This window comes from Cornus florida, unplaced genomic scaffold (genome assembly GCF_030987335.1).
Source record: "Cornus florida cultivar Cherokee Brave unplaced genomic scaffold, ASM3098733v1 CherokeeBrave_3.0.0_Hap2_Chr06, whole genome shotgun sequence".
Classification (NCBI taxonomy): domain Eukaryota; kingdom Viridiplantae; phylum Streptophyta; class Magnoliopsida; order Cornales; family Cornaceae; genus Cornus; species Cornus florida.
The window spans coordinates 22748571-22775438 of NW_026775576.1; the positions used below are offsets into that span (position 1 = coordinate 22748571).

A 26868-nucleotide genomic window follows, 5' to 3' on the forward strand; every position below is an offset into this window, starting at 1 on the left:
GGCAGTCATGTTTGTCCTATATAACCATGGATTGTGATACGTTTTGAATCACCATTTTAATCTGATAGAAGATGGGGTTACCATCAGAGTCAAATAAATGCTTTGTTATTTGGCATTTTTGTGAGTTTGATGAATTTGGTTGTGCTAACTATTGGCACTCTATATAATTTTTAATTGCTGAAAAATAGAAGTATGGACAATGTTTTGGAAAAATTTTATTTTGTTTTCCGAAGTCTTGAGTTTTATTTTTGATTCAAATCATTAGTATTCCTTTTTCATCACGCTGTCACTTTTTGTTTCAGAAATGGTTACTAGCACAAAAAACCCTCCTAAGTGGTTTTCCTTTCATCTTTTTCTTTTGTTTAAAAAAGTTATTTTTCCATGCATATTCTTTAATTTTTTGGCAACAGAAAAGAACTAGAGGGTAGAAGATGAAGAAGGGGAGAATCAATGAATTTCAAAAAAATTGAATCTTCTGGCAGTAAGATAGAGATTAGGGTTCTTAATGGGTCCTACTATCTGCTACCGTATGGTCGCAGACACACAAAAATTCTAAAATTGTTTAACTAAAACCAGAGTGTGCAAGTGACTTTTCTCATTGTATTGTGTTTATTTTATTTTTGTAAGGTTAACATCATGGTTTACAAATGGTGCATTTGGTTCGGTTCGGCATGATTCCAAGTTAAATTGGAACGGAATCGTTCCCAACGACTTTTGAAGAATTAGAACTGAAATCGAAATAGTTGTATCTAGAACTAAATATAACCCAGTGTTGTTAAAGACTGGTTTTACTCTGGATCATAGTTAGAACTTCCTTTTAAAAATAACTTATTATTACGATTGACCTATATCCTTCTGATTCTATTGGGTACGTTTTTTTCTCTTCTATTTGGCAATGTGCTGATTTGGTCTGTGACTGGACTGTATTGCAGTGCGCTACACTTTTGGATTTACATTTTCTAAGAATATCTCTCCCGAGCTGTGCATAACTGCCTTTTCAGCCTATGTCAGTGGTACTTCAATGGCGGTGGCTCTATATTTATGATGATATGTTTCTGGTTTCTACCCCCTTCATGGGCTATATATTTGGTGTTTACCCGATTTTCTCATGGGGTGTGTTATACATCGACTGTCATTTTCTTTCTGTGCTTTAGGTGGGGTGTAACTGTTTTTCCCCTTTTTCTTTGTTTCATGTTCTTGTCTGCGGGTAAGATGGAACAAGGAGTTCTGGACCAGTTTGGCGGTTTGACATTAACGCCGGCCGAGAAAGAGCCGATTCACCTATCTGAAGAGGATTCTGCTCAAGGAGTCCAGGTTTGTAATGATAGTCTCTTGCAGGGGCGAAATTCACTTTCGACAAGTTATTTACCAAGCTTTGGCCAAAAGATAAATATAATCATAGTATGTCCCAGCAGCTTCAAGTGTTTAAGATGGGGAGGAACTTATTTCAATTACTCATTCCAGATGCCAGTGTTTGACAGAGTGTGCTTCAAGGCTGTCCATGGTTGTTAGATGGTCACCTTGTGGTTATTAAAGTGTTGGAGGAGGGCCTGTTGACCTCTGAAGCTCCCTTCCGGTTGTTCCCTTTCTGGATCCAAATCTCTGATGTCAAGGCGAACCTTTTATCTGAAAAGATGGGCCAACGGATTGCTAATTCTTTCGGGCGATGTTTAAAAGTTGAGCTCCGAGATAAAAGTATTGCTTAAAGGTGCTTGCGGACAGTCGGGTCTTGCGTGTTAAAGTGGAATTAGATGTGTTGCAGCCCCTTCGCCATTATGTAGTTTTAACTAATCCAACTGGCATGGCCTCTAATGCTCAAGTGAGTTATGAAAAACTACCATCTTTCTGTTTTCTTTGTGGTATTATTGGCCATCACTGAAAAGTTTGCACTGTGGAACGGGGTTCTTCGTCGTTAGGATTTAAGGAGTATGGTGGTTGGCTGGGGGTTAAAGGGTTTATTGGCAGGAATTTATAGCAGCCGGAGAAAGAAGTGGGTGATGGTAGGGGTGATATTATAAAAAATGACTTTATGTGGATGATACTGAACTGATGGGGCGGAGGATATGGGTCATCCTCCTTCACCTTCTCTGGCTCGTCACTTTCCGGACTGGCCTAGTGAATCTCGTGGGATTTTTGGGAGACCTTTGGGTCGACCTTCCTTTAATCATTCGCTTAACTTGCAAAATGCAGTGGTCGCTTTGTCCAGTGTAGGTGATCCGAAATCGGCTCCCGGGTGGAGATGGTCATGGGGAGGGGTCCACTGGGGCTATTGATCTTCCTATTTTGCCTGCCAAGTAGTCTGACTGGTGTCGATTCCGTTTCATCTGGGGGGTGGGGGCGCAACTGACTGACTCTTTTACTTAATTCCGACTTCTCCCAGTCTTTTGCAACAAAAATTACTATATTGGTTGGCGCTGGACGCTCTCCTCCAACAGAAACTGGTTAAGCTCGTCATGTCTTAGCTTAATGTTAGGTTTCTTTGGAGTCGTCTGGTTTTGCTGTGTATGTGGCTGTATGTTGTTGCTGCTTTTCTGTTTGTTTGTTGGTGATCCTGTTATGGCCGGTTGGCTTTTTGTTTGTCAGGACAAAAAAAAATATACTCAACCGTTGCTACGCTCACCGTTACAGTATTCTTTGGTAACTTGACGAAGTAATGCCATCTCAGCAAGTGACCTTCAAGAGCCGCCTATTCTTGTAATAATGTGCCCATTCTTCAACCTATTCTTAAATAAAATAAAATATACTAAAAGGACATTAGAATCAAAAGTCAATATCAGGCCTTAAAAAAAATTGACATATCAAGCTGCAATATCGAATTTCAGTGACAATTATGCAACCACAATTTCAGGAAAATAATTCAGCCAAAAAATGTAATATATGTAAAAGGGAATTACTGAACTTAATTGAACAATTTCATATCTATTCTGAACTTAATTGAACAATTGCAATCCCCAAGAAATTAGATTGTATACATGATAGAGAACTATCCATTGCCACAACAACTTTATTCTAATTTCTAGCACAGTTATAAAACATACAACAATTTAGTTTCAATAGTATTGTTCCAAATGAAGAGAGGTTTATTATAGAAATTTCAACTTTAATGAACAATTACCAAAACAAATTAGGAAATGTAAGAAAGATTTTAGATTTTTTTAATAAAAGACCAACTTGCCAGTACAAGAAGAAGATATACATACAAGCCACCAAAAAGTTATTTTGTAAATATTCAACTAATGGCGTGGAGAACACAGAAAGTTCGTAACTTTTCCTTTTCTGAATGTAATAACTGGAATCTTCAAGAAAGATCAACACTGCAACACAATTACAAAAAAAGAAGAAAAGAAAGGATGATCATGTAGTGCTTTTTAATCACTAAAAAATTATAAAATAAAAAACGTTTAGGATCTCGTATGTATGTTAATGCACACATGTGAACCAAATCCCTCTAGAGCCCAAACCTCCATTTCTCCTACCCGCTGTCCCCCTTACTTGGCCCTTTCTCGAAGGGGTTGTTGTGTAACAAGTGCATAATGGCCACTGGAATGTCCATGGATTTTATCATCAACTTGATGAATTAATTTCAAGATATAAGGCTTTCCCATTAGAACAGGTTGTTCAAAAGGATCCCCCGTTCTTCCATCAAATATTTTGCTTTTTCCTGGATACTCGGGTTCAAATACTTGAGCATCTTGAAATTCAAAGAAAGAATATGAGAATTAAAACTCAATTCGATACTTTCATTGATGGTATTACATCCAATTTATAGAATATGATTTAGCTAAAATAGGTAACTAATTACCTTCCAATTAGCCCTAAATCAGGGAGTAAATAACATACATACATGTGAATGCAAACATTAGGCACCTCATCTAACATTGCATATATATGCTGCAGCATTATTAAATTAAACATGACTAATTCACACTCACCCAACTAGAGAACTTCAGACTTTTTGAACAGCTGCTTAATATTGTTGAAAGCAGGACTCCAAATCAAAAATAAATAACATCTTTGCTTTGTGGGTTTTTAGGGCAATAGGTTATGGGGTCTTCTTTAATCACCGAAAAGGAAAGAAGGAGAAAGGGCAAAAGAGAGGTTTCAGTTTTCTTGAATCTGAGAAAGTGCAAGAGAGGTTAGGATTTTCTTCAACTACAAAAGGGCAAGAGAGATGTAAGGATGGTTCTCTTCAGACACAGACCCAAGCCTCAGACGCAGAAGAGAGGCTAGGGTTTTTTTCAACTACAAAAAGGGCAAGAGAGATGTAAGGATGGTTCTTTTCAGACGCAGACCCAAGACTCAGACGCAGACCTTCTTCCTTCTTTCTTATCTCTTCTTCTTCTTCTTCTTTTTTTTTTTTTTACAAATTATGTAAAGCCCTAAATGAAGTAAGGGCTAAATGGACAATTCCAAAGAATAAGGGCTAAATGGACAATATGCCGTATTATTATAACCTATATCATATTATTACACAAATATACCATATTATTCAACTTAAACAGTGTACAGTTAAAGATCATTCCAAGTATTCCATTATTTAAGATCACATCAAGGAAAGCCATGAATACAAAGAAGATTTGAAGTTGCAAGGAAAGATAACTTGGACTATAATGAGGAAGAAAGCAACTCAAAGAAAGGATGAAAATGAGAATACTTTAAAGCTTAAATGATCATGGACAAAGAATGAAGAAAGGGGTAGATAGGATGGTAAGTGTTTAGGATTCAATGTCAAAGTATTTATGAATCCATTTGAAGCTCATCTCTATAGGATTATGTCTAGTACGGGAGAATGTCCCTCTACAACTATAGTGCGCACTAGGGGAAAGGTACCCATGGGTTAGTAGCCTTAAAGTGATCTCAAGAGTACGGTTTTAATCCGGACGATATTCAAGTTTCCACATTGGTTGATTTCACTCTTTAAATTTCAAGTTGCTATTCCTTGAAGATTTAAACTTGTCGTGTATGTGAAATGCTTCAATCTTGTCTCATTGCATAGATTTTATGCTTTATTCGTGATTTAACTCCTTAAATTTCAAGTGTTGTATTCCTTGAAGATTTAAGACTCTTTTCGTGTTATGTGGAGTATTCTATCCTTGTTTAAATGCATAGACACTATGCCTTGTTCTTGATTTTATGTATAACTCTTTTCGGGTTTCATGGAATGTTCTATCCTTGTTTAGTTGCATAGATATTATGCCATGTCATTGATTTCTTATATTACTTCCATCGTGTTAATTGGAATGCTCCAATCTTGTTAATTGCATAGATATTATATCTTATTTTTGATTTCATGTATCACTCCCAATCATGTTAATTTGTATTCTAGCATCCTTCTTATTGTGTTCTTGGATTATCCCAACTTTGACTTGTTTCATATATGTATATATATCATGATTCTTATTGCTTGTACTCTATGGTAGCTTAGGATGATCCCTGAGTCTAATCTTTGACATAGACGTTAGGTGGCATGATCCCTTTTGAACTATATCATGTTAGTCCTAAAAATCTCTAAAGAAATCTAGTCGATGCATGCTCATTCTCTACGAGTAAACTTGTTTACTCACCCCGAAGTTACTGGGGGATTTGATCAGGTACGAAGACTTGGTTCGTGATTCTTATCATGCTTGGATGATTTGTAGACTTGAAGATTTCAATTCTTGTAAATGTCGACTTGAAATGCCATTTGTAGCCATTTTGTCAAATGTGTATATTCGATTCCAAACTTGTATTATGTGCTTAAGCACACTTTTTGGTATTTCATTCTATGTATATAATATGTGGCCAAGGGCCAAACTTCATTTGTAATCCTCGTATATTCAAAAATGTAGAATTTTGTTTTTAATGAGAAAAACATGAAAATTAGGGTTTTGATATGTCATTTTCGCACCGGTGCGTGCATTGTGTATGTAATTCATCCTTTATCATTCATTTGCCATATGTGAGGTGTGACAAGGGCCAAATACTATTTAGTTTTTATTTTTGCATTTTAGTTCACATATTACATTTTTGGGCTAAATAGTAGAATCCGAGCCTTTAAGGGTTCATTTTCAAATCGGGTGGTGCAAAGTGTATTCCGGTACCTCCACTAGGTCTCATTTATCTTGTATGAAGTGTGGCCAAGGGCCAAACGGTCATTTGAAACCATTTCCTAATTTTAGTTTTCAAATTTCCCATTTCTAGTTCATTTTTGCCTTTTTGACAGTTGGGGGGTCAAATTTTGCATCGGTGGTATTTTTAAGCCGTGGACTATTATAGCATGTCCTAATAGGTAAGTTACATTTGCATGTATGGTTGTTTCCGGGCAAACCTTCTCCTTTGGTGAAATGAGCCTCCTATGGATTCATTTTGCATTTTTGTTGTATAATCTGATTTTAGGGCATTCTGGGGTTTTCCTTGGGGAAATAAATTCCGGTCTTCACATGCTCACTTAGAAAACATGATTTTAGGGGGGGTTTCTTTTTTGTGTTTTTCCAGAAAATGTTGTCTTGGTGCCGGAAATCGATCGCAAAGTTCAACTTTCTGTTTTTTTTTAGCAGCTTTTTGGACCTCCATGACCAGATTTTATGGAAGGGCATTTCGGACATTCTACATTGCGTTTTTTTTTTTTTAATTCTCTCTTCAGTCACGTAAAAAACTCAATTTTGTGGAGGGTTTCTTCTTTGTGTTTTTTTTTAACCCGTTTTTGCTCTCAGTTGCAAATAGTCACTGTAGCAACTTTTAACCATCTTGTTCAGTTCTGATCTAGGGGCATTTCGAGAATTTATTTTGAAAAATAGATTCCGTTCTTGACATGATCACATAGAAAACGTGATTTTAGGGGGGTGTTTTTTCACAACATTTTTTCAGAAAATGTCATCTCGGACCCGAAAACCCTACGCCAAAATCTTATTTCTTGTGCTCATTTGCATTATTTGAGCAAGTCTGTTGTAGGGGCATTTTGGGAATTTCACGTCAAAAATAAAATTTTCTTTTGATATGGTCAGCTTGGAAAAATTATTTTAAGGGGGGTTTCTTCTTCGTATTTTTCTAGAAAACATCGTTTAGTACCTCAAAACGGCACACGAACTTCAGCATTTTCCCCAGGTTACTATTCACGGCCGCGGCGATGTCAAAACTTTGTTTTGACTTTTCTCTTCCATCCGGATTTCGAATCAAGTGATTCTTGAGTCTATCTTGATTAGTTTTTTGTTGTCTTTCCAGTGGTGTGCTTGGTGGCACCGGAATCCATACTTTAAAAAATGACTATTTTGCCCCTGGGGGCTTATTCGTCATATTTTCAATCTGCTGCTTCCGCATCAATTCTCATTGAGTTTCACGACCTCATGGAAGGTCACTTTGATTTCTTAGAGTCTTGTTTTCTGTTTTCGCTTCCACATTCGGATCCGTTATCGGATCATCCTTTCGGTTCATTACTGACGCACTGACCTAAAAACCAGGGCCGTCACAATGGTCATACATCTAGGCAGTGTCCTAAAGTAGGACAAGGACAGGGACAGCATGTGCAGCAGGGGCAGAGGGAGCCAGTACCATTACCCGCTCCACAGGTTTTGCGGATTCAGGGACAGGCATATCCAACTTTACCGGTACCGCCACAGACTCAGGGACAGGCACCACAACAGTTGCACTATGGCAGGGTGTACAACCCCATGCCACAGGATATGTAGGCTCCTCAGGTTGTTGAGGGTAAGTTTCCTATTCATGGTTTACAGGGACGTGTTTTGTTTGATACTGGTGCTACACACTCATTTGTATCTCGATTTTTTGTTAATTTATCTGGGATGACGGCGCGGGTATGGAGAAACCTCAGGGGATTTCTACATCGTTGGGCAATACTGCCATATTACATCAGAGTGATGGGCCTGTGACACTAGATATTGGTAGACTTAGATTTCTAGCCAATCTGTTAGTCCTGGACATGCACACTTATGACGTGATACTTGGGATGGATTGGTTATCTCACTACCATGCCCAAGTTAATTATTTTGATAGGTCTATTGTCTTCACCATACCTAGTCAGGATATGTACGTCATCGCTATGCCACGTGTTAATTGGGGCAGTAACACTTATTTGTTTCATGTGGAGGAGAAAACGGAGGAGGAGGTTACTGTGACATTGGATTGCATACCAATTGTACAGGATTTCCCGGATGTTTTTCAGGAGATTCCAGAGTTGCCACCTAGTTGAGAGATCAATTTTGTGATTGGCTTAGATCCAGGCACTACGCTTATTGCTAGAGCACCATATAGGATAGAACCAGTGGAGATGCGAGAGCTGAGGGATCAGATTCAGCAATTACTCAGTCAGGGTTTCATTCGTAGGAGTACTTCACCCTAGGGAGCACCAATTCTATTTGTAAAGAAGAAAGATGGTTCGCTTCGCCTATGTATAGATTACAGGGAGTTGAACAAGGTTACTGTTCGTAATAAGTACCCTTTGCCCAGGATTGATGATCTTTTTGATCAATTGAAGGGAGCTACATACTTCTCTAAGATTGATCTACGTTCTGGATATCATCAACTTTGGGTTAGGGAGCAGGATGTTCCTAGGACAACGTTTCTTACTAGATATGGATCTTATGAGTTTCGTGTCATACCGTTCGGACTGACTAATGCACCAGCAGTTTTCATGGACTTAATGAACAGAGTCTTCAGGGCTTATTTAGATTAGTTTGTCATTGTCTTCATTGATGACATTCTGGTTTATTCTAAGTCAGAGGACGATCATGCTAGACACCTTCGCGTAGTGTTGCAGACGCTTTGTGAACACCAATTGTTTGCCAAATTTGAGAAATGTGAATTTTGGCAGCGAGAAGTGAAGTTTCTGGGTCACGTGATGTCAGAAAGGGGAATAGCTGTAGATCCAGCCAAGGTTTCAACAGTGGTTGAGTGGGGACAACCTATTTCACCTACCGAGATTCGGAGTTTCCTCGGATTGGCAGGATATTATCTTAAAGATAGCGGGACCACTCACTCATCTGACTAAAAAGGGTGTACGGTTCGTATGAGATGAACACTGTCAGAAAGCTTTTGATGAGCTAAAGACTAAATTGACTTCTGCACCGGTTCTGTCTACTCCATAGAGTATCTTGTCTACACAGATGCTTCTTTGCAAGGTCTTGGATGTGTTTTGATGCAGAAGGAGCGATCGATTTCATATGGATCTCGAAAGCTTAAGCCTCTTGAGCTTAATTATCCAACACATGATTTGGAATTGGCATCTGTGGTCTTTGCCTTACGTATTTGGAGGCATTATCTGTTGGGTGAGTCCTTCAGATTATTTAGCAATCACAAGAGTCTACAATATTTATTCACTCAGCGGGAGCTGAATATAAGGCAACGTAGATGGTTGGAGTTTGTAAAGGACTATCATTTCTCTATACAATACCATCCAGGGAAAGCGAATGTGGTGGCAGATGTACTCAGTCGCCGACTCGCTGCTAATCTTTCTGCTCTATTCACTATTGAGTGGAATGCTTTGAAGATGGTGGATGAGTTGTCAGATGCTTTCATGGCTTGCATGGTAGTTACACCTTCTATTATTCACAAGGTTTTGAAAGCGTAACTCACGGATCAGCAGTGCATTGACAAAATTACAGAGATTACTTCTCGGGAGGTCCCATTTAACTATGTTGGGACTGATGGAGGTTTAAGGTACAAAGGGCATTTAGTCATACCTTCTGCTGATGATTTGAGGAAGGATGTGATGACTGAGACACATCATTCTGAGTTTTCTGTTCAGCCAGGAGGAGATAAGATGTATTAGGATATGAAGCGGCAATTTTGGTGGGTAGGTATGAAGAAAGACATTGCTATGTTTGTCTCTCAATGTAGTACTTATCAGATGGTTAAGATTGATCATCAAAGGCCTCCAGGAGCTCTACAACCACTACCTATACCAAAGTGGAAATGGAAGAGCATTTCTATGGATTTTGTGGAGGGATTACCTAATTCTTTTAAGGATCACAATTTCATTTGGGTCATCATTGATAGATTGACTAAATCAGCTCATTTTTTGCCTATTCGCACTGACTTCACTTCGGAGCAGTTGGCGAGACTTTACATTACGGAGATTGTGAAGTTACATGGCATTCCGCTATCTATTATATCAGACAGGGATTCGAGCTTTGTGTCAGGATTTTGGAAGAGTTTTCAGCAGGCTTTCGGTACAGAGTTACATCTTAGTATTGCTTATCACCCTCAGACTGATGGACAGACCGAGAGGGTTAATCAGATCATGGAGGATATGCTTCGTTCGTATGTTCTTAACTTCAAGGGCCACTGGGAGGGTTATTTGCCACTTGTGGAGTTTGCCTATAATAATAGTTTCTAGAAGACTATTGGTATGGCACCATTTGAGGCTTTGTACGGCCGACCTTGTTGATCTCCTGTTTGTTAGATGGAGGTTGGTAAGAGTAGATTTTTGGGTCCTGAGTTCATTAAGGATACCTCTGAAAAGATTGCTCTTATTAGGGATCGCATGCGTACTGCCCAGAGTAGGCAAAAGAGTTATGCCGATCGTTGTACTCGTGCATTGGAGTTTCAGGTTGGGGATCGGGTTCTACTCAAAGTGTCTCATATGAAAGGGGTAATGCGCTTTGGGAAGAAAGGGAAGTTGTCACCGCGGTTTGTCGGTCCATTCATGATTACAGATCGAGTTGGAGCTGTTGCTTATCTGTTGGCATTACCGAATTTTTTGGATCGTGTGCACAATGTGTTCCATATTTCCATGTTACGGAAATTTTTGCGAGATGAGGATCAGTATCAGCATCAGCATATCGATGTTGGGGAGATTGAGTTGCAGCTGGATGCAATGTATTTGGAGCCACCGTGTCGTATTGTCGACCGTCAGGATCAAATCCTTCGTAATAAGGTTATCCCTTTAGTACGTGTTCAGTGGAGTCACCACAATGAGGCTGAGTCTACTTGGGAACGAGAGGATGTCATTCGCTCGCATTTTCCTGAAATATTGGAAGAAGGTAAGAGCGAATTCCGAGGACGAAATTCCTTTTGTTAGAGGGGAAGAATGTAATACACCTAATTTTAAAATGATAGTCTCAGCATTTTAATTATTGTTTTATTTTACTTTTATTTGATTATTTGCATTTTTGCTAATTGTTTAAATTGTTTAATTGTTTATTTGTTTTAATTGTATATTTGAATTACTTATGTGTTTATTTGAAATACTTGTTTAATTGAATTCTGTGTTAGATAAGGCTAGTTGTTTTTCTTGTATTAAAATGGTTAGGAAATTAAATGTCTTAAATATTGTCTTGTTTTATGTTATTTAATTTAATTTTAATTTATTTTATTTTAGGGTATTGGGTAGTAGTCATGGGCCAACCAATTCGGTTCCATGGACTACTTGGATAAGGAGTTTAATGGGTATGGATAATTACCCATTGTGAATATATATATAATTAAATAATATATATATATTTAGAAAAAGTCCTTTGAAGATAATCTAGGGTATTTATTTTACTTAAATAAAATTATATACATAGATTTACGTAACTTATGTTTTTAGTTACCTTTTTATTTTTATTTTTATTTTATTTTCTTTTTATTAATTGGATGTGGATTGGGAAAAAAAAAATAGGGTTTGGTTGTAGCCTATTAATATGTCTCTATAGGGTTGGAAAAAGGGGTTAGATTATTATCACTTATTTTTTTAGAGAGAGAGAAGGAAGAAGGAGGAAGGAGGCTAGGGTTTTGTCAAATCCTACAGGCAAGTTCTCTGTTCTGCACTTCTCCTTAGATTTGTGATCTATATGTTTCTAGTATAACTTAGGGATGTGTAAAAGATTAATTAAAATTGAAATATATGTTTTAATTGATCTAGATTTAGGTTTTATAAATTATTGTTCTTGTGTATAAACTGCTAAATTCATGAATTAATTTGATTAGTCTGTGAATTTGATACACGTTTTATATAATGTTTTGTTATATTTGTATATGGATGGAACGTAGAAACATGCCTAGGATTCTTGAAACAATTAAGGATTTAATGCACAGTTGAAAATTCTGGGTTTTCACGTAACAGAGTCAGACCGATGTTACAGTGCTCGAACACTTGGTTGTGAAGCTCGAGGATTGGGATGAAAAGCTCGAGCAATTGGTGGTGATGCTCGAGCAATTGGTTGTGAAAGCTCGAGCAGTTAGGGGTGATGCTCGAGCAATTGGTTGTGGAAGCTCGAGCAATTGGTGGTGATGCTCGAGCAATTGGTTGTGAAAGCTGGAGCAATTGGTTGTGATGCTCGAGCTTTGGATAGGATGCTCGAGCCTTACCTGGTAAAGTCTCGGAAACAACGTTATATTAGTTGTATATTGGATTTGTGGAGTCCTAAACATCGAATAAGGACTAAGGATGATTTAAATAACTTTTAAACAAAGTATGGAGAATGCTTAAGTGATTGTATAGAAAGATATATCAATCTGTTTAAGATTCTGTATGTGTAGGATATGTGACATAGGAAACTTAAATAAATTATAAGTTGTCCTATTTGGTTTAGCATAATATGATATTATTACTATGTTTAACATTGGATGTTTTAGATGTACCTCTAAAATTGTTACATCAATGGTTGGATTGTGTGGATTTAGTGCACCAGTATGGAATGGCGGCACTATAGGGATGGATTAACTTATCAGTTAAGTCCTACCTATTTTATATAAGGGAATGGATTAACTCAAATGTTAAGTCCTACTTATAATGATGTCAGCTCAACTAAATAAGTTGAATGACTAGCTGGATTAATGGATACTTATACTTATGTTGTGTCAAGGCAACGAACAGTTGAGCGGCGCTACTTTGGTTTGGATGGAGTTTAAATATATAGTTATGGTACCTCGATATGAGCTTGAGTCTCAGGATCGATGGTTAGGGAGCGTATATGTATTTGGATGCATAGCTGGCTATGATGGTCGGAGGTGTACCCTGTTTAGGTTTAGGTACACATGCCCACTTCGGGTGCGTTTTGCATGTTGTCTCTATTTAGGTTGAGACTGGCCTGTAGTCCAGTGAGAGTCCTTTAGTGTGGATATATATATTTACGGATTATATAGTTATTGCATGGGTTAGCTATAGATGTATAGTTATCCGGTCTCTGTTTGGGTTGTTGTAGAAAGAACTTGCTCTTGGGCCTGACCTACTTTTATTTTTCAGGTATCGGACTGTTCCAGTCTTAGAGTTTGTTTGTGCTGAGCAGAGACGATCACTCATTCTACCGATGACGTAGGATTTCATTCCATGTTTGGATTTGGATTTTATTTGCAGTTTTTTTAGTTTAAGTTGGGATATTATTCAGGGGTCCACTTGATGGATTCCCGAGTAGTACTCTTGGAAGTTTTGGAGTGTTGGATTATTTTAATCTTTAACTTTGAAGGATTTTATATTAGTTTTCCCTTCAGCTTTATTATTTTATTTCTTAATTCTTTTTGTCATCTGTGTTTGTTTATATATTAATTGTTTGATATTCCCTCAGGTTTGGGCTTGGCCCTGATCAACCCATGTCTCGGATCCAAGGGGTGTCACATAACGCCCGATAGTAAATGGCAAACAATTATGAAAATTTAAGACCATATATGTAGCAGCCCGTAACGGCCCCAAAGAATCCTCATTGTAGCAAGGATAAATACAAAGGGTGAGACCTAAAGAAGGGCATATGGTTCCCACTGTTATTAGCTCTTGTTCTTCCTTGATCTTATTTTCAGTCCTCTATTTACTTTTCTTGATTGAGTGTTTAATCCTTTAGGTTGAATCTTCATATTCAGGCCGAAAATATATGCACCTACAGCTGCTAAAAAGAAAATGACATGAACTACTTTTTGAGCTGCAATGGTAAAAAAAGAGAGCTCGAATTCCTATCCATTTGAGTCATCATTCTTCTGTCTATATAATGTTATTGAGGTAGCTGTTGAAGAAGGAGAGAGAATATACATAGAAAACATCTATTTCTATGAAAATTTCTTGAGAATAAGCTGCATTTATTTCTCAAATCATTCTTGTGTTGTCATTAAACATTCTCTGAGCAAGAATGACTTTAGCTCCAGAATTCTTAAGGTCTTGGGTGAGCTATTCTCACACTGCTGCAATTCTGTTAAAGTTGTGCGTCCACCAAGTTAGCTCAGATAAATTCTTCTTGTGCTATCTCTTTTTCAGAACTAGAAGGTTTGAGCATGCTATTATAGTCATTTATAGACTCCAGAAGGAGTTTCTTTAAGCATCATATCACTGAAGCCCATTTAATCATCTCAAACTAATGCCTACTACTGTTATATTGATTGCGAGCCTCATCTTGCTTTCTTTAAGTCTCCTTGCTTCATCTACTTTAGAAGTCCATCAAAGCAAGTGAGAAACTTTTGGAAGAAGCTACTACAATAGATATCAAGCATAGACAAAGGTCAAGCTGCATTTTAATCTTTTTGGCCTCAATCTTTCAGAGACATAACTTGAGTAAGTTCTGTTATTAGCTCTCCTAAGCTTGCATTGTGTGTTACATTTATCTTTCAACTTGAGAGCATTGTATTCACATATTATTCTTCTATTGTGAGTGATTATGAGCTGTTTAGTCTAAAGCAATGGGTGTTTGGGATAGGGGGAGTGCTGAGAGCACTTATAGTGAGCTTGGTATGTGTGATTAAGAGTGAAACAGGGAGTGTGTGATCTTTTGAAGCATATATAGTGGATTAGTTGGGTGAGCTCCTATAGCTCAAAGGTTTTTTAACCCCACATTGGGGTTTTTCCTTGTAAAACCACTGGTGTCATTCATACTTGCAATGGTTGAGAATTTTCATCAAACAAGTGGTGACAACTAGGGTTTCACATAGACCAGCATTCTTGTTTCTCTATGTAATCTCTGTAAGACTGTTAGAAACATCTACATTATCTATTTGGATATTTTGAGAAGAAATTTTGGTAACCAATGCACCCTTACCCCTCTTAGTTACCATCAAGGATGGTTGTGAGTTTGTAAAAAATTATCAATTTTGTTCGTTATATTTAATATGCATTCATGCACCACAACCAGTTCTTGTTTCACCCCATAGAGTGTTTGTAAATATGTCCCTTCTGTCCTTCACCTTTACACCCTCCTCGCAACAAACAAATAATCTCATTGTAATTTTTCCAATTTTATGACTTTTATTAAAATACTCCCTCTAAACGCTGAATCCAAATCTACCCCCAAATGCATTGTAAAAATCGTATGCCTCTTGTTTTGAATCAAACTCCATTGCAAATCTTGGTTTCCATTTTATCACCTCAGGCTCTATAACTAGAGCATTTACCGTGTCTTCAATATTTATAATTTCATCTTCCATGAGAAAGGGCTAAATAACAAACCTACAACATAATTCAATTAATATAATATGTCAGTCATGAAATTCAAACAAAATCCAATCCTCTTCCTAACTTATTACAAATATATAATGGAAAATGGAAAAGATGAGTTGCACATCCTAACTTAGTTTTGTCATATATCAGTATTGAAATGTATAAAATATCTCTTCAAAAAACCTAACATGTTAAAAAAAAGAAAAAAGAAAAAAAAGAAGACAACTGAATTGAATTAAATAATCCCCAAGAGTATATGAGATGCATATCCCACAATGTTGAACAATGAAATGCATACAACTTTGTTATGTTATGTATAAACGATGAAATGCAGACAATATCCCAATTTCAAATTAACATGTTGCAATTATACAATGTAAAGAAAAGAAAAGAACTGAATTGAATTGAATAATCCCCAAAAGTGCATGAGGTGCACATCCCAATGTGTTAATATAAATAATCTCATGTTTAAGAATAACACATCACAACTCTGTTCTAAAATGCTTGAGCAATGAAATGTAAACAAATTCTTATATTTTCCATAGACAAAATCCTAGACGTCATACTTTATTCAAGTCACATGTCACTTTTATTTCATCTCACTATATGAATTTATACACGTATTTAGAATCAATGATTGATCGCAAATATTATAAATCAATATAAAAAATCGAAGTTCTCCAATTCTAATAAAAATTTCATATGAGTATATTTAGCTAATACAAATGAAATACCCATAAGTAGCAGTTGCGTATCCCTACTCTATTCTAGCATGTATCAACAATGAAAGGTATACAAAAATCCTTCTTTTTCATTACACATTACAAGTATAATAGTGATACTTAGGAATAATCTTGCCCATTTCAATTGACTGAAAACGATAAATGCATAATTCCTCTCTAACACTTATTAGGGCATAAGAACATATAAAACATTTAGTAGGGTTCATACATAACAACTATAAATATGAAAGTAACAAACAAACCCAATATTAGTTGTACGTAATGTGTTGCTTGAAAATCTTTGGAAACCCAAAGAAACAAAACTCCTCAATTTTGCTTTGAAATTCCTATGGTTTCAGAATCAAAGAAGAGAGATAAATGGGAGCTTCTAAGATTTTGCTTGTAATCACTCCGCTTTCGGCACTAGAGAAGAGAAACAAACAGTCAAGAAGTTTTGGTTATTGTTGATTTGGTTTTGGTTGAAAAAATAGGAACCCGTGAACATTTGAGGTGAAGAATCACACTGCTTTACACCAGAGGAGAAAAAATGTCCAGAAATTTTGGTTGTTGTTGGTCTGGTTTTGGTTGGGAAAATAGAAAACTATGAACATTTGAAGCAAATAAGATGGAAAATTTACCGGGCTTTGAAATTTCAAATACGGGTCTAATCCTGGTGGTGAGGCAACAAAAAATACGTTATAAAATGTTGGCTTATATCACGTTGTGTTACCTTTTCAGATACAATTACTTCTTATTATTTTTACCTTTTTAGTTACCTCACTGACTAGGACAACATTATTATTAAGTTGGGGACTATTTTAATTCATAAAGTCGATCACTTTGCTTTATTGGAGTGTTTTTCATTGGTTAGTAAGGTACAATCGTTATAACAGTTCTAATGAATAATTTACGGTTCCTTATCACTATTATTTTCTTGGGTTAAATACTGAGACACTCCTTTAGATTTAGGTTTATTGCTCCCAGATTAAACCTCAGCCAAACACTCCATCAGGTTTGATTAATTTGCTCTGAAATCCCCTTTTCAAATTAATAAAATAAAATGCATAGACTACTCTCCATTATTTCTAGTACATTTTTATCTTAATTTGTTAGACCTTTATACCCCTGTTTGTTTGTTTGTTTTTTTGGATTTCAAGTTTCTACTCTCCCCCTCCCTCTCTCTTTAAGGCTATGTTTGGTACGGTGGTTTTGAAGGGAAATAATAACATTAATTATGAGGGAAATAGAAGGGAAGGGAAGGATAATTTTAATCCCATATCGTGTTTGGTTGATTAACGAAGGAAAAGAAATGGAAGGATAATAATTATGTTTGGAAAAAGAAAGGAAAAGAAAAGAAAGAAAATTATTTTAATAAAATTATTATTATACCCTTTAATATTTTAAAAGATATATATATATATATATATATTGTCTCCTGTTAAGGCCCAAGGCTGATGGGCCACCAGAAAAGAAAGAAAATATTTTTAGGGCAAATTATTTCAGCCTCACCAATGGCCTCCATCGCTATTCTCATTGTCGACTCTGAACTTGCCCTCCTCTCTCCCTCTCCCTGCAACTACAAGAATCAGAAGTTCAAAACCCATATATTTTATTTTATATATTTGTCTGCACGAATCAAAAGTTCAAAACCCATATTGGCATATCATTTCAGATTGTTCAAAAAATCAAAACTCATATCTTTCAGTTTCCATCCCCCGCTGTTCGTCGCAGTTCGCAAGCTTCAGCCGTTGGCCCTCTGTCTGTCAACTCTCAAGCTTCCCCCCCTCTCTCTCTGCAACTGCTAACTTGTATGTATGTGTTTTGTTTTATTTTATTTTTTTTTTTTTCCAAATCAACTAATCAAGGTCTGTAATTCTTGTTTTGCAAAACTAAATTCACCTGTAATTAAGGGCAGATTTGGCATCAAAGATCACACACCAAACCTCTCATTCCCTTTCCTTCCATTTCCTCCCATTTTTTGGAGGATTACAAAACTTACTGTTAAGCCTATTTCTATCTCCCCAAAACCCTCCATTCCCTTTCCTTTCCTTCCAACTTTCAGTCACAAACACAATTTTTTATTTTTTTTATCACCCTCCATAACCTTTCTTTTCTTTTCCTCCCATTTACACTTTACCAAACTAAGCCTAAGACTCTAACCTCTCGGCAAAAATCATCTCAAGTGAAATAGTGTGTCATTTACTCCATTTTGAAATGAGTGATCTAGAAATGGCCACATCACCCATATTTGGGATGCATAATAAGAAAATATTGGAATGCACAGAAGAAAAATGTTTAGGATGCACTTTACAAAAATGTTGGATATACTTATACTTAAAAAAAAAAAAAAAAAAAAAAGGAGGAGGAGAAAATAGATTACGTGCAACTGGAGGTGATAGTTGTCCCACCACCACTGGGGTGTTTCATTCCTGTTCATGTGCCTTTCAGTGGGTGTGTTTCATTTCCGTTCATGTGCACTCGACAGAGAGCTCTTCGAGTGATGTGCTGTGATCGAGCAATGCATTCATGCTTTAGCCCTAACACATGGCAGACCCAAACGAGAATTCTTCAAACACTTGGAGTTCGCAGCAAAAGCGACTATTCCCAGATCGGTGAGCTCACGACAGCTGCGAAACTTGAGGCGCGTGAGATTGGGGCACCAGAGGGAGATTAGAATCAAGCGTCGTCGTCTAAGCTGACAGATCGATGATCGCATCCGAAAGCAACCTTCGTTACATAGTCGAATTGAAAGAAGAGGGAAGGGATCGAAAGGAGTAGTTCGGAGGTGGCTTTGAGAACGAGATGGTGGCGGCTCTGACCCTCCACCAGCAGCCACCGCCAGGCTGCAGCAGACGAGAGAGCATTGGTGGTGGTCACCGGAGCTGAGAGACTGGAAAATGTAGGCCAAGCACTCATCGGGAAGCTTGGAGATGTATTCCGTACTGGATTCGCTCGATTGCATCAGAGAGCGACTCTTTGAGCAGTGGTGGGGTTGATTAGACGGTGGCTTGTCGGCGGCGAGAGCCTATAGCTGGAGGAGGATTGACCCATCTAAACATTACTTGCGTTTATGAAGTAGGTTTGCCGGTTTGTGACACCGGTGGTGGATTTGGGTGAGATTTTTGTTTTTGGATTTGCTGATTTGAGAGGCCAAATATAAGAGAAATGAGAGTTGAAATGGGTTGTGACCTGGGAATGATGTAATCAAAGAGGCATCGTATACAATGGTGGAGTGGTGGTGCTGGTGGATGAATTGGGTGTGATTTTTGTTGGTGGGCTTGGTGAATTGAGAGTGAAAATATAAGAAAGGAGAGTTGAATCGGCTCGTCCTCGCCGCAACCGTCACGACGCCGACCGTAATAGCACTTTTGTCAAGCCGACGAATCTTCTTCAAATTTAAAGATTACCGTGGTTTGTTATTTGTCATATGTGATTATTCTTCGGTCACAAACCTTCCCCCATGGACCTCATCTCTCAGTTATAATTATCTATAACACTAACTATTCTCATCTTTTTTTATCTCTCTCAAATCAATTGAAATTTTAAAATTCAATGATAGGAATTTACCTCAATTAAATTCGCCAGACTAAAGCTCTTTGCGTTAGCTGAAAATGGTGGGCGGGAATGAAGCTCGCCGAAACGGTGATGGTGAAGAGATAATGTTGGCTTTGGTGAGGGGTAATATTGTTATTTCACATGTTAACCTTCATACAAACAATACATATGTTTGAGAGTTAATAAATAAAATTAAGGGTAATTTAGATATTTAGGATATATGAACAAATTAAATTATATTTTATGGAGTGTGATACCAATTTTAAATAAAATAAAATCTGTAAGCAATAAATTCAAACGGGCCTTTCAACCCTGTTTTATTTTACAACAACAAAACAGGAAATCATAATCAATCTCAGGCAGTCCCAAATCAACCCGACCAAAAAGTGAGTACGTGATTGCCTCTGGCTGGTTCAGAACGCTGCCATAAACCCTGGGTTGCATATGCGTTGAACTTTAACCCGTATGACCCGACACGATCCGACCCAACCGAGACCGTCTTCTCACTCTATCTAGGTCCTTCTAGTTCCCCCCACCCCAGTTCACAATATACACAAGAAGCGTATCACACTTACCTTACTAGGGTTTCCAGACTTGGTCTAAGGTACATTTTTCTGAGTCCCCTACTCACACCATGTCGCAACTGTTCTTTTACCTTGTGATTGTTCTGGCCTCAAGTGCTTTCGAATTAACCTCTCAGTTTGGCTTCAGTGAACCCAGGATTAAGAGAATGAAATATAAAGATCCATTAAAAAGTTCATATTTTTGCTTAAATTCCCTCAACAACTTCATAGCATACAATGATATTTAATGGGTATATGTTTTCTGAGTTAATCGTAGTATCAGGCGCTGTTTGGTTGGCATCATGGAAGTAGTTATATAGCTTTTGATAGGAATGGGAAAAGCTGATTCTTTTGACCTCGGGACCAAAATGGGTAGTCTTAAAATGGTGGCAAAAAATCCCTTTGTGCCTTAAGAGTTTAGGGTTGGGTTGAACGGGTTTCCCTTTTATATGCATTTGATTATTCAGGGGGAGTAATTTTTTTTGCTTTTTCTTTTTCAGGATTCTGTGTTTTGCCAGCAGTTTTTCCTATCCATGTGAATGTTCTTGGTTGGTGGTATTTCTGTTTAGGTAATGTTAACAATGGCTGTAATTCTCGAGTGAACTAATTGGATTTACTGAAATTCTTATGTCAATTCTATGATTAAATATATCTTAGGCTGTGGCAATTTGAATTTCTAACATCTTTCACCTAACATTTGCTTTCACCATGTTTTCTTTATTTTAGTTTGTTGCATATTTGTTGTCTATAATATAATTTTAATGTAAATGATTTATATTAAATTGCCTCATTTTAATTGTCCATGTCCTACTTTAATTTTTAGAGTTATGATAGGCCCTTCGAAAGTGGATGGCCAAACTTCTATTTGAATGCGCCTGCACCGCTGGATGCTTTCAGGTGGGACCCACATGTTTTTGGAGGACCAATCATTTCTCTAATTTTGTTTTTTAGATTTGCTGTGTGAATGTTTGCAAGTCATATCTGTCCATGTCCCTTGTTTATGTTTATGTTTCATAGAGTTCAATCAACTCAACTATGCTTTAATTCTCAACCTTTACTGTTTGTATGTTCCCTTTCTCTTCCTTCCAGCTGCATTATGAAGTACCATATTTTCTTTTGTGCGAAGATTGAATATGCTAGATGCATTTTAGTGAATATTAATTAGTTCATTATGATGGCCTTATGAAGAGTGATTCATCAATATTCTATGGGTAAATTGTTGAAACTAACGTTTCAAAATTACTTTATTCTTGTTTGTTCAATAAAATACCAATATTTCTTTGAATTTGACATTATGCCTTTAACTTCTCCGTTTTCTGTTTTTTACCCTTGCACTTTTATATTATTTATGTTTGCTTGTCTTTTCTGCTCCCGAATTTAGAAAAGAGCAGTCCTGCCTTGATGTTGAAGTATTAGAAATTAATTTGAGAGCCTCATGGATTCGGGAGGTGTATTTCTGGCCCTGTTCGATTAGTATTTTTCAATTTAACCGTTAAAAGGCATTTTCGCTATTCCTATGTTGTGTTAAACTTCTTAAATATGGTACCATTTCCTCTATAATATGTGTCTTCTGCAGAACTCACACAGAGGACCATGATCACTTTTTTTCAACTGCCCCTTTTCTTTTAGAATCTGTTCTACAATCCTTCAGAAGTGGTATTCATTTCCTTCAGCTCATCCTCAGTACATGGAGTGACATCATTAACTTGGTTTCATCTTCTTTCATAGGGAAATCCAGCAACTCTATCATTTTAAAGCTCTCCTTATCTTCCTCTATCTACTTTATTAGATTCAGAATTGTTTCTCTGAGGCATTTTCCAGACACAGCAGTCGACGAGAATCTTCAAATCACATGGATCCTTCCTTATTCTGTTTCCCAATAGTTGCTGATCTGCATATGCTACTGTGACCCAGCTCAGCTTGTTAGTTTTTTGGTTAAGTTATGTTTGTATTGTAGCTAGGGCTTTTTAGCGTTTGCTTGTTTTGCTGCTGCTGCTGTTGTTCCCTTGGTAGTATTATGCTCTTTGAACACTGATTGTACTATGGGTTCCTCTTTGTAGTTGTGTGCTTACCAAAAAACGCGCCAATGCATTTTTGGTTGTCTGCTTATGTAATTATCGCGGGTGATATTCTTGAAAAATAAATAGAATATTTACTGATATCAGAACATTCAAAGCAGTTTCTGTTTTGACTGCAGTGCTTTGAAAGCTATCTAAAGTACCCAAGTATTTAATCATTGATAAGTGCAGATTGCTTTTTTTATATTTTATATTTTTATTTTTCCTGAACTTTTAATAATCTTTATCCACTTACTATTGGCTTTGGACTCTTGAATGCAGTTAGTCTTATTTTGAAAGATTTTGCTATTGTCTTTCTAGTGATGTTCATCATACTCCTTGTCTGGGTCTGCCCAGATTAGCACAGTTGTTAGCTACTTTAGCCCCTTCTATTCTTTTCATGCAGAGGTGGAGCATCGTGTATGGGAGTAATTATCTTCTAAGTTATTGAACCTGATTTAACGTGGACAAAAACTATTATGCCCAGCATGGAAGCTGAAAATTCAAATTCTCCCCGAGCTGAGGAATTCAAACTTCTTGCCAACGATGCATTTAAAGGTAATGGTATTTGTTATTTTATGCTCCTTAATTATGCAGCACATTATTGTTAGTAAATCCGTTCTGATGAAATGAAAAGTATCAAATAAACATTTTTGGTGAGCTGCATGCTGATCCTTTTTCTTGCAAACAATTTGCGTTTTTTTTGAAGCTTCTCTCTCTCTCTCTCTCTCTAAGCATGGCACAGAAATATGGATATGTATTTAAAAATATTTTTGTTGCTTTATTGATCAATCTCTTATATATATATATATTGGTGTTGTTTTGCTGAACGATCTCTTTACTGCAGAAGATTTATAAAAATTATTTGCTTGCATACAATTGTTTCTCTGCTGCCTTTTTGGCGATTTCTGCATATTTTCTGTTGCTAAGCATGTTGACTTGTGTTTCAGCCCATAAATATTCTCAAGCTATTGATCTATATACTCGAGCAATTGAACTAAATTGTCAAAATGCTGTATATTGGGCAAATCGTGCACTTGCTCACACAAAACTTGAGGAATATGGTAGCGCTATCCAGGATGCATTAAAGGCCATTGAAGTAGATCCTAATTATTCAAAGGCATGTTTCGCAATCTAAAATCTATGATGCCCTTGCGTCCTAAAATTATGCGACTTTATTTTTGATAGTTTTAGTAATTACAGGGTTATTACAGGCGAGGTGCAGCATATCTCTCAATGGGGAAGTTTAAAGATGCACTAAAGGATTTTCAACAGGTAATTTAATATCATGCACATCTTAAATTAGATTTTGAAAGTAATAATTTCATGTTATGGTTGTTGAAATTTCTAAAAATGGTCAATTAGTTGACTCTACTGTCTGTCTTGGATTTAGATTATAATAACTCATAATAATTCGCCAGTTTCTCTCTCTCTCTCTCTCTCTCTGTTCTTAAGGATCAATTAATTTAAGTTCACATCTATCTCTAAAAATTTTTTTTACCCATTATTTGTGTTACAAGCAAAGGATTCCTCTGTGAATTTTATGTGCACATATTTTATTGAACGGATTATGGTATCTTTTTGTTTTATTTTCTTGATAAGTCAAAATCAATCAAAGAGGTATACATGACCAGTTATATACGGTATATGCTCATAACTCCCAGAAGTAAAAATGGGCCTTAAACCGTGATTTAAATGGAGTTGGTCAGACCAGATCAAAACAGAAACGTGGGCCAGATGTGGATAAGCCAACTAGGCCAGAGCAATATAAAATAAATCAAGCCCAAGAATGAGCAAACTGAACCCAACGACAGATCAGGAAGGCAACATGGGCTGAAAAGGCTAAAAGGATACCCGAGGATTTATTTTGTGAGGGGAGGCATCCCAAGGGATGTAATGGACCAGGAAAAGTTTGCAATGCACCTGTTAAAAGCCTAATATCAACCCTTCCTTTCTTTTCTGAGTACGATGAAACCAATGGGAGGAGGAGCCGAGATCAGCGGCCTGATGAGGAAGGGTCTGGCTCCTGGCTGTCGGACTGGGATTTTATGATCGATGGCGAGGATTTTGATGTGCTGGGGGAGGTTTCAGGTGACCTCCAGAGTCCGGAATGTGCCAGACATGGTGGTGAGGACTGTGGAAATGCTGACTGTGGAGGAGGATGGTGCTATGATGATTTGGGTTGGTTGGGGAGTTCAGTTGAGACTCCGGCAGGACTCCGCAGGAGCAATGCTGGCTGAACTGAAGCTCTATTGCAGGAGGGAAAGGCTGTGGAGATCAGATGAAATGAGGGCAGATCAGTAGGCGAGTGAAGCTGTGGAAAATGAGGGGTGTTCTGCATCAGAAGGGATGCAAGGGAGGGTCGGGGATGAAGAAATGAACAGTGACTTTTATTGAGATAGACAACTGACCGTGGTGGGAGAAGGTAACAGGATTGACATGGAAGGTTTGCTTAATCCCTTGCCAGTTATGGGTTCTGAACCCCGGGGGGACAAAATTTTGGCGATTCAGTCCACGGAGGAGGATGAGGAGGGGTGGGTGAACCGAAATATAGGGGAGGTTATCCACAATTTGGGGCTGACCTATGCAGGGGAAGAAAGTCAAGGGCAACTTATTTCAGGAGATGGATAGAGAGTAGAGAATGGCTAGCAGGAAGCAAAACTCAGCATAGAGGGGGAGAGGGTGCTTCACAACCAAATTTCTTACGTAAACTGTTATGGGAGAAATGGGAAGGAGAGGTAGAAGGGGAGAGGGGGCGGAAGGGGGTTAGGAAAAGCGATGGTGTGCACATGTAGCTTAGAATAGTGACATCAAATGTCTGGGGCCTTAATGACCAGGATAGACAGAAGGTAGTGAAAATGTCAGAGGAAGTGGAATGCTCATGTGGGGTGTTTGCGAGAGACTAAGCTGGCATTGTCCAATGATGGCTTTGTGAGGAGTCTTTGGGGATTCAAATTTGTGGGGTGGGTGGTGTTGGATGTCATGGTTACCATAGGATGCATCTTGGTGTTGTGGGATAGGAGATGGGTCTCGAAGATTGATGTTTGGAAATGGCATTTTTCTCTCACATGCCTTTTCTCTCAAAAAAGGGATTGACATAGAACATGAGATTCGAACACGAGTTGCACATGTTTCAATGTTACTTTGGGAGAACAAGATGATATTCACACACGAGTTGCACATGTTTCAAGATTCCATGACTCCAACAAGTTCTTGACTTCAATTTTTGTATCTTGGCCATCAAATTTCCTTCATTTCAGGATCCAGAACTTCTAGCGAGAATTTCTTGGCATTGCTCTTTGTCCTGCTCTGGGATCTCTGGATTAGATCTGGTTGGCATTCTTCTTTCTACCATTTGTCAACTCCTTTGACAATGTCCCACTAGACATGGCAAAAAGTAATGGTAATGTGCTGATGATATGAGGAATTACTTCACAGTTTGGACTGTAACTTTGTCTTCGTGAAATGGGATTCTGTATTCTCAATTATTTTAGGGAGAATCGGAAAATTTGCACCTGGGCGGAGATTATTTATAGGATATAATAATATTCCATGTCTCTTCGTTGACATTGTAACTGTGTGAAGTATTGCAAAACATCCTACTGTATAATTACGATAAAAATTACTTATCAAAAAAAAAAAAAGTATAATTAAGATAAAAATTGCAATATTTAGTTCCTGTTGAAGTAGTATTATTTTTTTGGAGGCAGCATAATTTGCAATATGGTTTTTGTACGGGTATGGTGTGCAACTGTTGTTATTACAATATGCTCCCTTCAGTCATGTGAGACCTTTCTATTTCGTCAAGTAGGGTTATTTGTTGAACAATTTTTTTACTTTTAAACCAGTTTGAGCTGCTTCGCTTCCTTTTTTTTTTTTTTCCTTCTTCTTTTTACCCATGCATTTTGCATCCTTTTCCCCATGCATTCTTTATGTATTCATTTATGTCCTTTACTTTATTATTCTTTTGGTTGGAGGAAATGCATGCATTTTCTGCTCTTTTCATCTGTATTACAATTTTTTTTTCATATTTTTTGGTGATGTGCTAATTTATGAAGTTCGTTGTTTCATTTATTTTATAACTTAGGTCAAGAGAATCTGTCCAAATGATCCTGATGCTGTTAAGAAATTAAAGGAATGTGAGAAAGCCGTAATGAGGCTCAAATTTGAAGAAGCAATTGCTGTACCTGAATCTGAAAGGCGTTCGGTGGCTGATATTATTGATTTTCGTTCTATAGGTATTATTCTGAATTTTATTTATCAAAAAAAAAAAAATAAAGGCATTATTCTGAATTTTGTTTTGGAAAAATTACACTGACCTCCATGAGGTTTGGCTGAATTATACACGTCTAGAAAGAATGACCATATTTACGAGGACTTCCCTTGAGGTTTGGTTTGTGAGTTCTACTTACTCCCTCCCATTAACTATTCGTCAAGAGACTAAAATGCCTGATTTGCCCTTCAGTTTGACCAAAAGACTTAACTAACATACTTGGTCACATACATATGCACACTATACAACAATGTTTAAAAGCCCTCCCATCACTGCCACTGTCGCCATTCAGAGTGGCACAAACCCATCAGTTCGTGATATTTGCTGCCACCCCCATATTTCTAAAACTCATTCTTTACTCTTTCCT

At 37.3% G+C, this 26868-nt stretch overlaps 1 protein-coding gene across 7 annotated transcripts in view; it reads left to right on the top strand.

Moving 5' to 3' along the window:
- The first annotated feature begins 18484 nt into the window (after positions 1-18484).
- The window catches only part of LOC132311186 (serine/threonine-protein phosphatase 5-like), a 28494-nt gene continuing 20110 nt past the window's right edge, over positions 18485-26868 (top strand). The window contains exons 1-7 of one of the 7 annotated variants that reach the window (XM_059808971.1): positions 19925-20212; positions 20672-20740; positions 20995-21068; positions 22635-22786; positions 23179-23348; positions 23432-23503; positions 26316-26466. In XM_059808971.1, coding sequence (XP_059664954.1) covers positions 22708-22786; positions 23179-23348; positions 23432-23503; positions 26316-26466 — 472 coding nt within the window. In that variant the 5' untranslated portion in view covers positions 19925-20212; positions 20672-20740; positions 20995-21068; positions 22635-22707. Of the gene's footprint in view, positions 19410-19446; positions 19465-19520; positions 19732-19924; positions 20213-20671; positions 20741-20994; positions 21069-22634; positions 22787-23178; positions 23349-23431; positions 23504-26315; positions 26467-26868 lie in introns of those variants that run through there. The other 6 variants (XM_059808972.1, XM_059808974.1, XM_059808975.1 and 3 more) reach the window with 6 other exon arrangements.